This window comes from Diospyros lotus, chromosome 13, assembly GCF_014633365.1.
Source record: "Diospyros lotus cultivar Yz01 chromosome 13, ASM1463336v1, whole genome shotgun sequence".
In the NCBI taxonomy this organism is placed as follows: domain Eukaryota; kingdom Viridiplantae; phylum Streptophyta; class Magnoliopsida; order Ericales; family Ebenaceae; genus Diospyros; species Diospyros lotus.
The window spans coordinates 3,772,647-3,789,911 of NC_068350.1; the positions used below are offsets into that span (position 1 = coordinate 3,772,647).

General features: G+C 32.7%; 1 protein-coding gene and 1 non-coding gene across 3 annotated transcripts; both read left to right on the plus strand.

Moving 5' to 3' along the window:
- Window positions 1-7,788: 7,788 nt before the first annotated feature.
- TRNAP-CGG (transfer RNA proline (anticodon CGG)) lies at window positions 7,789-7,860 on the plus strand. The gene has a single exon. It is a non-coding gene; the product is annotated as a tRNA-Pro (tRNA).
- A 115-nt stretch (window positions 7,861-7,975) lies between these two features.
- On the plus strand, window positions 7,976-10,222 carry LOC127787880 (probable small nuclear ribonucleoprotein G). 2 transcript variants are annotated; one of them, XM_052315947.1, is made up of 5 exons: window positions 8,077-8,120; window positions 8,257-8,279; window positions 9,106-9,166; window positions 9,702-9,823; window positions 9,939-10,222. In XM_052315947.1, the coding sequence occupies exons 4-5, from the start codon at window positions 9,722-9,724 to the stop codon at window positions 9,996-9,998; spliced, it is 162 nt and encodes a 53-aa protein (XP_052171907.1). In that variant the 5' UTR covers window positions 8,077-8,120; window positions 8,257-8,279; window positions 9,106-9,166; window positions 9,702-9,721; the 3' UTR covers window positions 9,999-10,222. The 2 variants fall into 2 exon arrangements, with proteins under 2 accessions (XP_052171906.1, XP_052171907.1); XM_052315946.1 differs by lacking the exon at window positions 9,106-9,166 and having other exon boundaries at window positions 7,976-8,120.
- Window positions 10,223-17,265: the final 7,043 nt, after the last annotated feature.

Consider the following 17,265-nt stretch of genomic DNA (forward strand, 5'->3'; position numbering starts at 1 on the left):
TTAATAATAATTCCTACTCACATATGTGCTTGCACGTACAATGCATGTACATATATATATATAATTAGTATTTTTATTAATAAATTAATCTGTGATTATTAAAAATACCCTTTGAATCTTCTCACCAAGTTTCAATTTCACACATGTGATTTTGGGTTTTTATTAGTAAAGAGTGTTTTGATTTTTAATTGAAATATATTATTGTTTTACAAATATACCACTATAATAAATTTAGATCAATATTTTTTTTTTATCAAAAATATAATAATTAAAATTTATAAACTGAGATGTTTGTGGTTGAGTCAGATAAGGAATTACAAGTCGACAGGCTGCTCGATTCGTTGTCTTGAAGAATTCAATGTCTTTATTCAAGGGAGAAATCAATAGTCAATGCTCTTGAATAAAGAGCTCAATGATTGAAGTAGGAGAAAGATGAGTTACTTGAGGAAGCTCCGAATATCCTTCTATTATCTATCTTATTTCGAAAAAACTAATATCTTGTCCTAGATGATAGATTATAACAGATATAAATCATAATAATTAAACTTATTAAAATACTCAAAATATTATACTATACTTAACATTAGTTTAAATAAATAAAATTGGATCATTTTGATCAAATCGTTTTTTTTTTTAAAGTTTTGTATATGATTCAGTTTTTATTACATACAAAGTCAATTAAATCAGTTTGGTCCCGAAATTAACCTAAATCATCGGATTCTTTCAACCTTTAAGAATAATTTTATTGACTCTCACTCCCACGGGGTCTTTGGCCACGTGATGTCTTTATAGATGATATATTCTTAAATTGACCTTGAAATGGGACCATGCGAGAATAACAAGTGCCATAAACGCTAATTTTCAAAATTCCTACAGTTTTAGCCTTTAGGGGACCCCAAAGGAAGAACATTTTGTGGACGTTTTTGGTCCAAGGGAGACACTTGGGCTTTGAAATCATGAGAGCCCCTCTGGGTCTGGGGGGGTCAGGGTCACATCTCATCGGGTGCTGGCCGTAATGCTTGACCGTACGGTCAATTTTTTAATAAAAAATTTCCATTATCTTTAAAGAATTAACAGGACTAGTTGATGTTAGTAAACATGATTGGATCATACATATTTAAAAAATAAAATTTAATTTTATTGATATCATATTTTTCAAATCTTACGGTTTAAATCGAAGGCATAAAACGAAAAATTACCTTAAAATGAAATCTGATTTTGTAGCTGATAGCCTACCTGATATCTCCCACGCATGAGATGTCAAGTCTGTCCACCCGAAATCTTCAAGATTTCGATAGACTTGAGAGAAAAATGGACACAAAAATTTTCTCTAAATTTTATGTTCTAATTCAACTGATTGATTATTGGATTCTGAGTTTAATGTTATATTTATAAACAAAAAACCCTAAAACCCTAAATGCTATTGGACTGGGATTTAGGTGCTAGCAAAAAGCCAAATTCAACTTAATAATTAAATAAATAATCATATTACTTATTTAATTATTCTTATTTCTTTAATAAATAATTATACTTATAATTTAGTAATTCCATAATTATTAAATTTGCTCTTTTTTCTTTTAAAACGATTTCTATTGGGTGAGACTTTCTGGATTAACAATTAAATTGGCAACGAGAATTAATTATTAATTCTGGAAAATCATGAGTGACACCTAGCAATATGTTATGATTACCCAATTTAATGTGAAGCGGGAATGTAAACCTTATACTACGGTGCCCTGTAATATAATCTCTCTACCATACTATATCCCAACAAGATATGAGATCACGATCAACAGTTCAAATCTCTCAATCTCGTCATATGACCAAATCCAATAATCACATTCGACTAATATGACACAATCTCTACGGAATTCAAATTCCGTCGTCATATTATCTTGACCAAGGATTTATCGTCAAGTGACCACTGGATCGTATAGGATATCCTCTTCGTATATCTCGAGGTGATAGATTCCATGTCTGATGCACACATACCTCATGTGTCACTGAACTAGGCACATAGATACGTATGGCTATCCCTGATTAGGACAACCATATAATATCGTTGATATCCTAATCCACCAACACACAGATATCCATGTCATCTGAGGTTTAAGGACTAATACAAATCCGTAGTTAATATTGAATCATTGACCCGTGAGATAAAACCCATGTGATTCAATATTAATAGTCCTATTCAGTGAACTCGTTCTTACAATGAGCACCCATTCGTATTCCTTATGTATCTCATATAGAGTGGTACGAAACCCACCAATCTTATCTTTCGGTATCTTATACTGAACAAAGATGAAGACTATGTGCCATCCTTTGCGAGTTGCTAATTATTCGGATTAGGAACTTTATGGCCAGGAATATATTTATAGTATAACGTATTGTGGATTATCTATCTCGATTATTCTTAACAATTAAGAATGGTATCCCACTCCTTATTATACTAAAGGATATTTCTATGTTCAATTCAAACCATATTGCTATTTAAATTAAACATAAAACTTACAGGTAAATAGTGTTTAAAAAATTACAAGATCAAATCATATTGTGTCACTAGAACTGATCTTAAGGGTTTATATCTAACAGTTGATGACTAACCAATTATTCTTAGGACTATTAACATGAAAAAATTAAATCTTTTTCAAATTTTGTGATTTTATCTAAGTATTTTAATTTTGGTATTAGATGTTTGATTTGGTCGATTGGTTCCTGGACCGTTCGGGCCTAATCTCAGCCCTCTTCTTAAGCCCAATCTTATCCCTTTCCTTAGGCCTAATCTTGGTCATCCCTTTGGACCTAACCTTGGCCCAGCACCAGCCTACCACGACATCATTGCGACTCTCACTAGGTATCTGCACGGCCGACTCAAATCATGTTCTCATTAATGGTGAATCTCATCCATATTAATGAGGGTCTTATCACCACCTTGCTACCACCTGGAATCTACATCGGCGCCGGATAATGAGTCTCATCACCTACAAACGCGTGATGCATGCATGCATGAGAACAACATCTCCTCCTCCTCTTACATCAATCAGATCTCTTCAGAGCTAATGTATATTCTGACATCTGACCTATTGATACACTGTCTCTCTTTACTCTTTTACTCACTCAGGCGTCGGAGTGCTTGCAGGTGCCAACCGCCCCCGGATGGACCCTTCGCTGGAGCTTGTGCCTTGCCGTTGCAATCCCGCCTTCGATCATTCTTCTTTGGTGAGAAAGGAACATATGTAATTTTAACCATGACCCAAATTCAATTTGAGAGGCTTGTATGTCTACTGACGTGGCATGCCACATAGCGTTTAAAATGTTTTGAGTGGGCCTCACGTTGACACACGTAAAAAAAAATAAAAAATATTAAATATATATATGTTATATATATATACACACACAAAGAGAAGAAGCACGCAGAAGACAGGGACGAGGATGATAACGAAAGAGGACAGCGACGACCAATCTGGAAGCTAGAAGCGATGATTAATCTGAACTTCCTTCTGCTTACGATGATCGATTTGGGCTTGCTCTTGCTCACGGTGATAATGACTAATCTGAAAGCTGGACCGACAACTGATCTGGGCTTCCTCTTGCTCATGGCCATCTCACAAAAAGTGACCAACATCCCTTTACTCTTTTTGGTCGATCACATCCTTTGTCGGCCCCTCAACAATTGGCCATTGAGCTTCCAGATTCTAGATCAGCCTCCATCGCTGCCTTCAGCTTCTAGATTGGTCGTCGCCTTTAACCCAGTACCGTCACCGATCGCGATCTCCGTCCTTGTCTTTCGCATGCCTTTCTTCTCTTTGTGTGTGTATATATATATAACACATATATATGTTATTTTCTTTTTTATTTTTCCCAAGTGTGTCAACGTGGGCCACTCAAAATATTTTGAAATGACAAGTGGCGTGCCACATCAACGAGCGCACATGCCTCTCAAATCGAATTTGAGTTGTGGCTAAAATTGCAACTAATTGATCAAATATGACATTTATTGTCAAAATTCCAATGTTCGGATAAAATCGTAAAAATGTAAAAATATTTGGCCTTTTCATACTATTAGCCCTTATTTTTACAGAGAATAGTAAGTGACATAAGTTTAAATTAATTAAAGTTAGGGTGCGTTTCATTAGCCAGATTTTTCATGAAAAATGCTCATTTTTCACCTAAAATCTAACATTTGGGGTGTTTGAATGTTTTTTTTTTAATAGGCAACTTATTTTCTAACTTTTGCTCACATGACCTGATTTTCCTCCAAAAGTTGAAAAATATTTTCTCAATCTCGCATTACCCTCTTTCTCTCAACAATTGCCACATCTTTTACCTAGTCTTAGGCCCACCATCGCTGCCTCTGCCTTGGCTCATCCATTACCGCCCTCCTCGGGGCCGTAAGAGGCCAAGTCATCTCCATCCTCGCCCCTAATGTCCCCACCATGTATGAGCTTTACTTCGTCGTCCCTATGGCTGACATCGTCCTCAACACCCTTAATACCCGCCTCAATGCTCCATCGCCTCCCTCCTCTGCCACATTAGCTCTAGGATACTCTTCCTCGACTCCCACTTCCTCCCCATCACCCCCCATGCCTTCATCTTAATTCCACACCAACCCTCGAAACTCATTCTCATTGCCAATGACACATCCGCAGGCTTGTCGACCATCACCAATTCATACAAGGGATTGGTGGAGAGGGGCAACCAAGAATTAGAGTGGATCCTGCTCGAAAGCGAATGGGACCCAATGATTCTGAACTACACCTCCGAGACCACATTTTTCCGGAAAGATGTCATGCATAGCCATCATTTGATCTTCATCATGGTCGTCGATTTGTTGATCGAGTGGTCTGTGTTGAAGCATCCCATGTATTTGTGGACCCTTTCCATGTGCCACTCCAACGGGTGATGCTTCACCTAGAGCATGGCTGTCGTCGGCAATAGCAACGTTTGTCTTTGGAAAAAGGTATAATTTTTATGGAAAATAATGGCACTACCAGACAACAAAAATTGAAAAAAAAAAAAAGACTATTTTTCATGAAAAAATATCAATTAAACACCAAAAGATTGAAAAGTACAATAATTTTTAGGTTAAAAATTAAACCAATCAAACACATAATTTATAGGCAATTCAATTGCTATAAGGGTGTGTTTGATTGTATTATCTAAAATTTAATTCTAGGTAATAATTGCCTAAAAAATAAAACCACCCCACCCCCTTGAAAAATGAATTCCATTAAAAAAAACTTTAAATGCTTGTACCATACATAACTTTTCCATATAAAAGTTTAAGGTGTTTGATTGTTTCCACAGAAAATATGTGTAATAATTACACATAATTATACATATTTTCTATGAAAATAATCAAACACATTTAACTTTTTTATTGAAAAGTTATGTATGGTACAAACATTTAAAGGTTATTTCCATGAAATTCATTTTTCATGGGGGTGGGGTGATTTTTGTTTTCTAGACAATCATTATCTAGAATTTCATATTTTCGGGTGTGTTTGATTGCATTACCTATAATTTAATTATAGGTAATGATTGCTTAGAAAACAAAAATCATCCCACCCCCTTGGAAAATGAATTCCATAAAAAAAAGTTTTAAATGATTGTATCATACATATATTTTTCATAAAAAAATTAAGAGTGTTTAATTGCTTCCATATAAAATATGTATAATAATTACACATTTTCTATGATAAATGTATGTAATCAAACACACTTTTAAGGATGTGTTTAATAACATTTAGTTGGAAAAGAAAACATTTTTCAACTTTTGGAGGTTGAAAAATGTTCATATTTAATATAGGAGCCTATTAAGTCCATTTAGATTAGGTTTAAAGGTGATAAATCTGACCTAGAATAATAAGCTTGAATATAAGTCGACATCTATATTATATTGCCAACTAACTAAACTCATAAAAGAATCAAGATTTGACCATCCAGATGTTACAATTCTAACTCTTGACTAGTCTTACATTGAACTTATATAAAGACACGATTTCTTAAAGAGTTAAGAGTACTTCATTTAATGCATATTGATGGCAACATTTAATCTTGAGTATAATAATTGATTTAAGTGTAGAATGATATGTCAAGTAATTTAGTCTTACCCTTCTCTTGACGAGTTAGTTCAAGTCAAGCTTAAGGATAGCAAGGAACACCTTAGGACTAAGCAAAATCAATAGCACCCCTAAAATCTCATTGATTACAATAACACCCCTAAAATCATGTGCATGTAGCACCAATTTTAGAGATAAATAAAATAATTTCTACTAGTTCTAAGTGGTACTTGACAAATTCAATTTATTTGATTTTGGACATATATTGATTTAAATCTCCCTCCATTAAGAGGGGTATGGACCATAATCCCAAATTGTAATATAGTTTATTTGTGAAAATGAACAAAATAATTTACGATTCATTTATTTTCACTCTTTTCGTACTAGGATGTTGACGATTAAGAACGTCGATCCATGCTAATAAGAAATTGGAAAGAAGATTATTACTATTACAAGGTGCAAGGAGATTTATTTTTATCCGTTAGGTGCTTCAATAAATTATCTTGTGAATTTGTGTATATTTTTACTATAATACTAAATATATTTCTTAATCAATTTAACAATAACATGATAAAAGCTCTATGAAATTTCACCAACAAGGATCAACCTTATTGTGTGATTCACGATCTAGTCGTTAACTAGTATTTTAAAGTTATTGTCTTGATATTTTTTAAGTGTCCGTTATTCATAAACTCTTAATTAGTTTTAACTTGTTCTAAACCCTAAAATTGAAAAAGAAAAGTAATTAACAATCTTGCTTATGAAAATTTAGCTGCTTGTTTAACTTGTAGAGTGTGTTTGATTGCACATATTTAACATAGAAAATGTGTAATTATTATACATATTTTTTATAGAAACAATCAAATACTCTTAATTTTTTTTATAAAAAAATGTGTATGGTACAAACATTGATTTTTTTCAATGAAATTCATTTTATAAAAGGGGTGGAGTGGTTTTTGTTTTCTAAGCAATCATTACCTAAAATTAAATTCTGCATAATGCAATTAAACACACCTGTAGTTTAGTAGATAATTTGACACTTTGTGCTTTTAAAAATTATTTTTTGAAAAAAATAAATGTTAAATTGGTCATTAAAATTTAAAATAAGTCAAATAAATTAATAAATTTGTATGAATGAGGCTAAATTAATCAATCATCAACTAAGATTTTCACACTTTAGAATAAACAAACTCAATTATTAACTAATATTACTATATTTATAAATATTCAATAATTTACACCACCAATTTTAAAAAATTTTCTTTTGTCCGTAGGGTTATATTTTTGGGTAAGAGTGAACAAAATTTCGATTTAATCCGAATAATCGAACCAAATTAATCAGAACCAATTGAAATTATCAGTTCAGTTCCATTTTTAGGTTTGACATTTTTTATTATTTCAATTCGGTTTGATTTTTATATAAAAAAATATCAAAATAACTTAATCAATCGAAATATAAAAAATAACATATTTTTATGAATTTATTCATATTTTTTTTAATTTTTAAATTTATTTAGTCAGTTCAACTTAATTTTTGATAAAATTTAATTATTTTAATTTTAATATTTCAAGGGATTCAATATCGGAACCAATCCAATCCTCATCCTTCACCCTATAATTTTGGACGAGGTCTCCTCCAAAATAGGTTCAGGGTTAAGTTACATATTTACCCAATCAGCAGACGTCAAGATTTTGGAGCCATAAATAAATAAATAATATTATTGGGCGTTTGGTCTAGTGGTATGATTCTCGCTTCGGGTGCGAGAGGTCGCGAGTTCGATTCTCGCAACGCCCCGTGCAACGACAAAACTGCCATTTTTTAATTGGGCCCCAGGTTGTCAAATTGGGCCTGAAGAGAAGTATCTTTTTCATGGGCTTTCGATTATCAAATGGGCTTGGAGAGAATCAGCCACTCCGACACCATATCTTTCTACCGATTTTTGAGCCTAAAACCACATTTACCTAGGGTTTTGGCTCTCTCTCTCTCTCTCTCTCTCTCTCTCTCAGGTAGGGTTTCACAATGAGCAGGTCGGGGCAGCCTCCGGATCTCAAGAAGTAAGTTGTTTCGGTTTCTGTCTTCTCAGTTCACGCGTTCTTCGGTTCTCTATTATGGTTTTCGATTGATTTCCTCCGATTTCCTGTTTCTTGTCGCTGATTGTTTGCCTCGTTTGTTGTTTCCTTTTCTTGACAGATACATGGACAAGAAGCTTCAGAGTAAGTTTTTTTTTTTCGTTCTCTAGAATGATGTAGTTTGGATACCCTGCGCTAATTTACTTCTCTGTAGTAGTTATCTGCATATTTTGCTGAGAGAACAGAACAACCAGTCGAGATCTTATGGTTCTTCTCCTGAAATTGGCGCTTCTTTCACTTGAAAAGTGAAACGTCATAAGCAAAACCCATAGTGGCGGATCTTTGTTGCGTGTTATTTATACAATAGCTGCCGCTCAGGGATGTTTTTGGGTCTTCGTTATGCCTTATCGCGTCTAAACAATTGTGTTCTTAAGTGGGATTTCTTATGCGATTTTTACAAAACATGCTATCTAAGGTTGTTTTATGTGGATGTATGTTTCATGTCTGAAGAGGAGTTATGCATCGTGATCTGTTAACTTAGTTTTTATGGCGTGCTAATTTTCCAAGATGAAACCTTACCTCATAGGATGTTTAAGAAGTTCCCAAGGTTAAATTCATTTGGGCAAAAGTTGAAGTAAACATACAGCAAAGAAAAACTGGTAGATTTATTTTCTTATGGTCAGTGTAGGTTGGGATTCCTCACTTCTTTCTCTCATTCAAAACCGTGCATGAGACTTTCATCTCACACGGCTCCTATGTGATATAAGTTCTTCTTTCTTTTTTTGATTTCCTTCCTTGCCTATGTATAAGACTGAATCCATTCAATTTCTAAAAAGGATTACTAATCCTTAACTTTTCGAGGAATCCTTCATCAGTGGTTGTGAATGACTGATTTTTTCAATCTTTTCGACCTTGGTTCTGTAGGAGCAAGTCAGAAAGATTGATACAATATTTGTTCATGAATTTATAGGAGGAATGTTTAACAAGCCAAGAACTGAAATATTTCTACTGGAGGAATCACGCCAACAAGGGCAGGAGCCGTCATCTCTCATGGACTCTATGTTGCATTTCATCTAAGCCACATATCATTGCAGTTTGCAGTCTAATTCTGTCACATGTGTTTTAATATGTTTTAGAAATGTTGTCCTCTATGGACATGCATGGTAGTGAAGGAAATAGCTTCAAAGCCCCCTTTTCAGCTATTTTTTTGTTTCCACTGTTCGGTTATATTTATGAACAGTAAAAGTATGCAGCCCACTTGAAATGCAGCGGAATAACTATACGTCCATTACGTGTTCTGTAACCTTACTTAATGTGGATACGAGTTCGTGCCCATCACTTTGAAGTTTATACCTGCTCTCTGCAAACTAATGCTTCTTAAACATCCTCGATAATATTCTGACTATATCTTCTCTAATTTGGCTGACCCTGGAGTTAAGTATGATCACTTGGTTAAGTTTTTAAGTTCTTGTAGTATGGCTGTTTGGATTTAGCTGGCAGTTTGGCTTTTTCAGTGTACCCATGAAAAACTTGCATAGTTGTTTAAAGCTCTAAGCTTTTTTGCAGTCAAGCTGAATGCTAACCGGATGGTGGTAGGAACACTCCGTGGTTTTGATCAATTTATGAATCTTGTGGTTGACAATACTGTGGAGGTCAATGGCAACGATAAAAACGAAATAGGCATGGTGGTGGGTTCCTGCTATTAGGCCCTTTATTTTATCCCTTTGAAAAGTGCTGTTTTCATTTTATGAATGCACTTTCATGATCTCGTCTTTTTAACTTGTGTATATCTTCACTCTGCAGGTTATCAGAGGAAATAGTGTGGTTACTGTGGAAGCACTTGAACCAGTAAGCAGAACTTAGCAATTGCTGGTAGAATGTATTAAGGAAAGAATGATGTACTAAACCGTTTTCAGCGGTTGACAGAAATTATTTTTTTTTCTTTTGAGCCTATTGTGGAACTGACTTATATCATGATTAGCCTTTTGTTATGTACAATTAGTAATTTGGATGGTATAACCTTTGGATCTTGCTTATCCAATCAAAGCCTATGACTGGCTAGTGAGCATGGAGGATATCTATGGATATATATGATGCAAATCATGCGTGTGTTGTTATTCTGAGTTAAATATCACCCTCACTTGTCAAAGCTTAAGCCTCAAAAGTTAACTAGGTAGGAGCGGCTGCATGAGTTTGATTTTATTGTATGGATAAGCTTGAGCTTGATAACCCAGCATTCCAAGTCCAAGCAGAACCCATTAATTGTGCATTATTTGAATTAGACTAATGGGTAAACGGTCGGACATTATGTATGGGAGGATTAGCTGTCTTATCAAAACCTGGTCAGCTCTCGGAATGGTAGGCTTGTTCTTCATTATAGGGAGTCAGTTATATGAATTTTAGCTTGTCTGTTAATTTTATCTGTGGCCTCATTTTTTATAATGGTAGGCATTTGTCTGTTTTCAATGGCTCCGTTTGTTGTAGCTTAATTAAAGAAATTATAGTTTCTAATTTCTTAGATTATAGTTTCTAAAATTTAGAATAAGTTGTGAACTTGTTTGTTGTAGTTTCTTATAAATTGTAGTTAAGTAGTTGTGGTGTTTGATATCATAAGTTGTAAAATAACTTATTTTTATATAATTATCCATAATACCCTTAGTAATTATAGAATGATAATTTAAAAATTAATTAATGTATATGTATAAGTTTCAAGTGTTATAAAAAAATTAATTAAAGTATAGAGAGGAAGATGGCGAGAGAGAGAAAGAGATCTGAAAATGGAGATGGCGGTAGAGAAGAAAAATCTATGATTGCGTAGACAAGAGGGTAATTTTTTATTAAAAATAAGGATAAAATTGTCGTAATAATATAATCATTTAAGCAGAAGTTGTAAAAGTTGAGGTTGAAAAAGTCAGGTTCTACCCTTTTTAAAAATTAGTAGAAGTTATAAGTTAAAATTCTATAAATTAAAACAAACACTACATCCTAATTTTTTTGAAGTTAGAAGCTAAAAGTTACAGTTTTTAAGCTATAACAAATAGGCCCGATAAATCATAGTTCTCAGCTGGTTTGAATGAAATTTTGCATCTTCTTTCCTCTTGGAATTTCTTAGTTTAAAAGTGTGTTTAAACGGCTGAATGTGTAGATGGTAATAATGTGTTAAGGTCATTAAATTTGGATGACTTTTAACTGGTCCAGGTTTCAAATTGCAGCATTATATTAAATGGATTTTGTTCTGTTGCCCTCATCCGGCAACTTCTATGTTGCTCTACGTGGGCAAAATGCCCACCACCCTTGCAAGCTGCGTTGGGCAACTCTACATAACAGGGCCCTATATTAAATCTTAAGATATTTTTTGTATTTTTTTTAGGTAACATTCTTTAAAATGAACAAGATAAAAGAGTATCAAGATAAATTTAGAATGATTTTTGGACTAAGTTATGGAATGATCAAGATAAAATTGAAAAACATTCTAAAATTTTTATCAAACTATTTTTTAAATTCTTTGGATTGCATTAGAGGATTTATGCATCATTTTTTTCTTATACGTGGGAATTAAGATATTCTTATCTTGAAATGAGGAGAGAAATGCATATTTTGAAAAATCAAGATAAGAGATCACAAGATGGTTTTTTTAAAAATGATCAAATAATTTTAATAAACATGTTAGAAATTATAGAAGTTTAGGATGCATCCTATATTTTGATTAACAAGCGTCCCATTAAATAATAATGAGTATTTTTTGTAATTACTTTAATTTTTTTAAGAAATGTGTAGAGTTTATCCTAATATATATATATATATAATTTACATACAATTATAATTTTTGTCATTTTAACTCAACCTACTTTAACATTAGATCAAGCAATTATAATTAAAATTTACCTTAATTTGAGAAATTTACCAAATTACTTCACACAATCACCGACACCCACGCCATAAAAATCTGAGTTGAGTCGTTTGGTTGAACAGTAGAAATCTATTAATATATCACCCGTCCTTTTTGTTGGAGGCCGGGATGGAACGTACTCAAATCCTGGGATGGGTTGGCGTGTGGCGCCTTGGCTGCTGCACCTGCAACGGCCGGCCAAATGACAAAAGGCAAAAGCTGTGTTATTATGATAAAAGCTCCTTTTATTATTAAACTACTGACAAGGAGGGAGTGAAAAAGCAGCGCAGCTGCCCAGCCGAGCCATAGAGCCCGCCGCTTGGCTTTTGAATTTTGAACTGTGAATGAAATAAATGAAATCTATTTCTTCCTCTTTAGCAATGCAACGGCACAGTATCTCTCCGATTCTGTACGTTTCCTTCTTTCTTTCTTTCTGTCTCTCTCGAAATTCCTCTCCTTTCTATTCTCAACTTTGCCGGCAAACCCCACAACAAACTGAAACCCTTTTGCATCCAACAGACATTGCCCAGTGCCCACATTCCAAACTCCTCTTTTATCAATCCATGTCTAATAATAACAATAGTGATAATAGAGAGCTAGCTACCTATGTGTGATATGCTTGGTTTGTATACTGTTACATATATCTGATCTTTATTCAATATATACCTAAGAAGATGATACATTCATGTTCCTCATTAAAAGAAAGAATCAGAAGAACGAAACAAATTACAGATGATGGGTTGTGGATTGGGTTGTTAGTTTGATTGCTATATTCTGTGTGTTTCTGATTTTTTTTTACTTTACATGCTGTCTGCTTATGATTGTTTATCCTGAACTGCATCATTCTGGAAAGGAATACAATGTAATGAGAGAAGATTCTTGGGTTCAAGTGACATGGTGATGATTTAAAATCCCCATTGTCTCTTATTCTAAAAAATAACCAAAACAGAATCTATGTTAATTAAAGAGTATTGGAAACAATTATTCTGTTTATGACCCCCTCATTTGGATGGTAATTAATTATTATTTGGAACCTCAAAGACTAACTACATCATGGGTTTTAGACATTTGGATGACTGATACATACCCAACTTACAGGAAAGAGATGGAAACCATCACTTTCCATTTATGCTTTTACACCCATATGAATATTTATTATATTATAATCATTTTATTCACTACTCAATGAAGTTTAAGGGTGAACTTTAGAAGTAAAATATAGAATTAGATTGAAAACCTTCTTAAAGCGGAAAATATCTTGCATTAATTCAAGAAAAAGACTGATTAAGGTGCATTAATTGCCTTCAATTTGAGGGTTTAGAAGGAGAAAAGAAATAGGACATACAGGATACAGCTCAGCTGCATGTTAAAAAGAGAATTATTCTGCATTATGAGTACCTCATTGCCAGAGCTTCCTTCTAAAAAGTTCATAATTTTGGTTAACCACTCCATTCATTTCCTTTTCCTTGTCCTCCTCCTCTGCATCTGTCTCCTCTTTTTCTCCATTTTTACTCTTTCAAGATGCCATTCAATCACAAAAATTTACATGAAACATGTAACAACATGTATGAATTCTTAGTACTTTGTCAATTGTTATTTGTCACCTTGTGTTTGTTTTAAACATAATTATAAGTATTTATTTATAACAATAATATATTAACTTTTAATCTCATTAGTTGAAGTCAGTAACATGAATTCTAATAGCCATAAGATCATATCTTTTATAATAAAACTTTTATAACTCATATTTAAATTACTTCAATAATGTGTGTCTTATTTTTAATCAGAGTTTTTATGATCATATTATTTCTTAATATATAGATAATATGATTTGTTAATAATATATATATATATCTGATCTTGGTTTGTAATTTTTGAGCTTATTAATGGTGTGGGATATATTTAGTTATGGCCCATAACCACCCCACTTTTAAGGGGCACAGCTTTTGGATTCTTAGGTAGTGGGGAGCCACCTGTTTTATGGCAGTGGAATTAATGAACCCAAATAAATATAAGCTGTCTAAGCAAGAATCATTGCTCTTATGACAAAGCCATCAATGTTTTCACACTAATCTCCTCCTTATCATCCAACCCCTTGCCTAATTGCTTGTCATCATTACTAAAATTGGTAATTAAAAAAATAATGTAATAATCATATCTACATAAATAAAAAGTATTTTTACTTAAAAGACTCGAGATAATAATAATATCTTTTAGCATAAGTTAATATACAATTTTTTTTTGTGTATTTATCTATTTTACTTAATTAGTAAGTGTCTTAATGACTATATTTAGTATTGTTATCAAGATACAACAATAAATTTATTCGATTGTGAAATGTCATTGTCAAATCGCCCAAATCTGCAAGGAAGAAAACAGTTAGTTGGTGTGGGAGGATTTCCGTATAAACATTCTAATATTTAAATTAAACACTGAGAGTGATAAAAATTATAAAATAGAATTTTTATTAGTATTAAAAACGTACATTTTATGGAATAAGTGATTACTTATTTATAAAGAAATATTGAGTAATTTAAAATATTATATAATTAGAATTTTCGTAGATAACATTTATCTTAATTAATCCAAATCTAACTAGGACTAAGATTGTTATAGATAACATTTATATTTTATAAATAATATTTATCTTACCCTTTTTTAGAATGAAATTTCTTGTAGATGGTTATCTATCATTTTCCTAGAATAATTTTTAATTATCGAAGTTATCAATGTTTGTGAGTTGTGTGGGACCATCTCGCATTTGGCAAAATATTTTGACAATGCACCGAATCTTCCTACGTACCTCGATGGAAGGAAGGGGGCCACAAGCCCCTAGCGCTGCGTGTCTTTTACAGTTGCCGGCCGTTCCCTTTCCTTGGGTCGTTCCATGGCCTCGAGCCTTTCCCAAGCCTAGGCCCATTCACACGGTCGCAGACCATCCCCTCACCTTGGGTTTTCGTATATAACACTTATCTTAATTAATTCAAATCTAACTAGAACTAAGATTGTTATAGATAACATCTATATTTTATAAATAATATTTATCTTAACCTTTTTTAGAATGAAATTTCTTATAGATGGTTATCTATCATTTTCCTAGAATAATTTTTAATTGTCGGAGTTATCAATGTCTGTAAGTTGTGTGGGACTATCTTGCATTTGGCAAAATATTTTGGCAGTGCACCGAATCTTCTTACGTACCTCAATGGAAGGAAGGGGGCCACGAGCCCCTAGCGTTGCGGGTCTTTTACAATTGCGGGCTGTTCCCTTTCCTTGGGTTGTTCAATGGCCTCGAGTCTTTCCCAAGCCTAGGCCCATTCACACGGTCGCGGGCCATTCCCTCACCTTGGGTTGTGCCATGGTCTTGGGCCATTCCCCCGCTTTGGGCCGATTTTATTTTTTCTTTTTTGCTTTGTCTTTTTGTATTATGGCATATCAAATATATTCATGAAAATTAAGTGAAAATAAGATGTTTTTTAGTTTATCATATGTTCCAAAAAATAACCAACCTTTATAGGTTTATAGTTAGCTATTTTACCTAGTAGATGCTAATGCTAGACATGACCATTATTATCATTATTATTGTTACTTGTGAAAATTACGACAGTTAATTTTTCAAGTTTCAACTTTTTTGGGTAATGCAAATGGTTCATCACATGCATTCAGGAGATTGAAATACTGTGAGATCGTGAATTTGATTCTATCTTTCGTACATGAGTGCGCAATTGCATGTGTCTATTCGAAGGGTCAAGTCCTAAACTTCGACTTGCGATCAAATCTATTCATATACCTATGTCGGGTTCAAGGCGAATTGTGGGTTTTAGAGAGAATGAAATCATCAGGGTCAAAGGTTATTAGTGATTAGGGATCCCTTGAATTTTTTATGTTACAAAAAAAGAAAAAAAAATGATTTTCAGTGCTAATTTATTGGGCATGTTTAAATATTTATAAATTGCATGAAGTAACTAAATATAAAAAAAATTTGTATATATATATATTATTTTTTAGGGATTCAAGCAAACTACTTATTCTATGTACATAAATAGTACATGCATAGTTTAATTAAAGAGGAATTTAGGTTGCATGATAACGAAAAAAAAAAAGATACAAAATAAAAAAATAATATTTTTTAATAAAGTAGAAAACAAAAACAAGTAAATAAAAAAATATAAGTATCTTTTTATAAATATAATTTTTAATATAAAAATTAATTATTTAATCACATATAAATATAAATTTTATTATTTATTCAAACAAATATAAACATAAATTACTTTTGCCTATAATGTGGTCATCGAGATAATAGATACATAATTACTTTCATTTTTAATATGATCGCGGAATAAAAATATATTTTTAATATTGCAAAAAAGATCTTAAATGTTTTGAAAATTATAGAAATAGTTTAGAAATACTTTGTTAATATTTATTGATGTTTTGAGAAAAAAAATATTTTAAAAATACTAAAAGGATATTATTTTGTTGTTGTAGTGGAGGGCATTATAGATGAACCTAGGATGCCTAGAAGTGAAAAAGAAGGAAGCCAAAGCGCGAAACGAGGACTTAGCAGTTGACGCAGGAATGTGCAAGTGGAGACATTCACCTATTATTCCCTAGAGATTATAATATATAGGCTTTTTTTTGGCACCATTACCGAGAGAATCTAAGTTAAATTGGTAAAATATTGTGAAGTGGTATTTTCTTGCTTGTGTTAGGTTTGTCCGACGCAAACAAAAGAGGGTGGCCGTGGGGGTGGAACTCACGCTCTTCTTTTGATTTTGCTCGTGTCAGGTAGATATTATGTTGTTCGATTCAAAAAATATAATAATTTTGTATATATTTATATATTATATATTTGTATTAATACATGACATGAATATAATATATTAATACATAAATATTATTAAAAAAATATTATAATTGAAACAAAAAGAGTCCAAACCACCTCCAATCCTCACCTACTTTTTTCTTAATCTAAACTCATCTAGAGTTAATTTAGAAGATTTTTTATGATTAAAATAACTTTTTAGGTAGGAAGAGTAAGTAATAATAATACTTTTAAATAAGAAGAGTATGTGTAGTCTTTTGTTTCACCAATTAGGTTTAGACTTGGCGGATTAGTGGTATTTTAATGGTTAATCTTCTTTTGTTGTATTTGAATATTGGTTTATAAAACTAATATTACCTTTTAATCAAGTCCCAAGAGGGAAGAGAGCTAATTGTGAGACTCAAGCCCGGAAC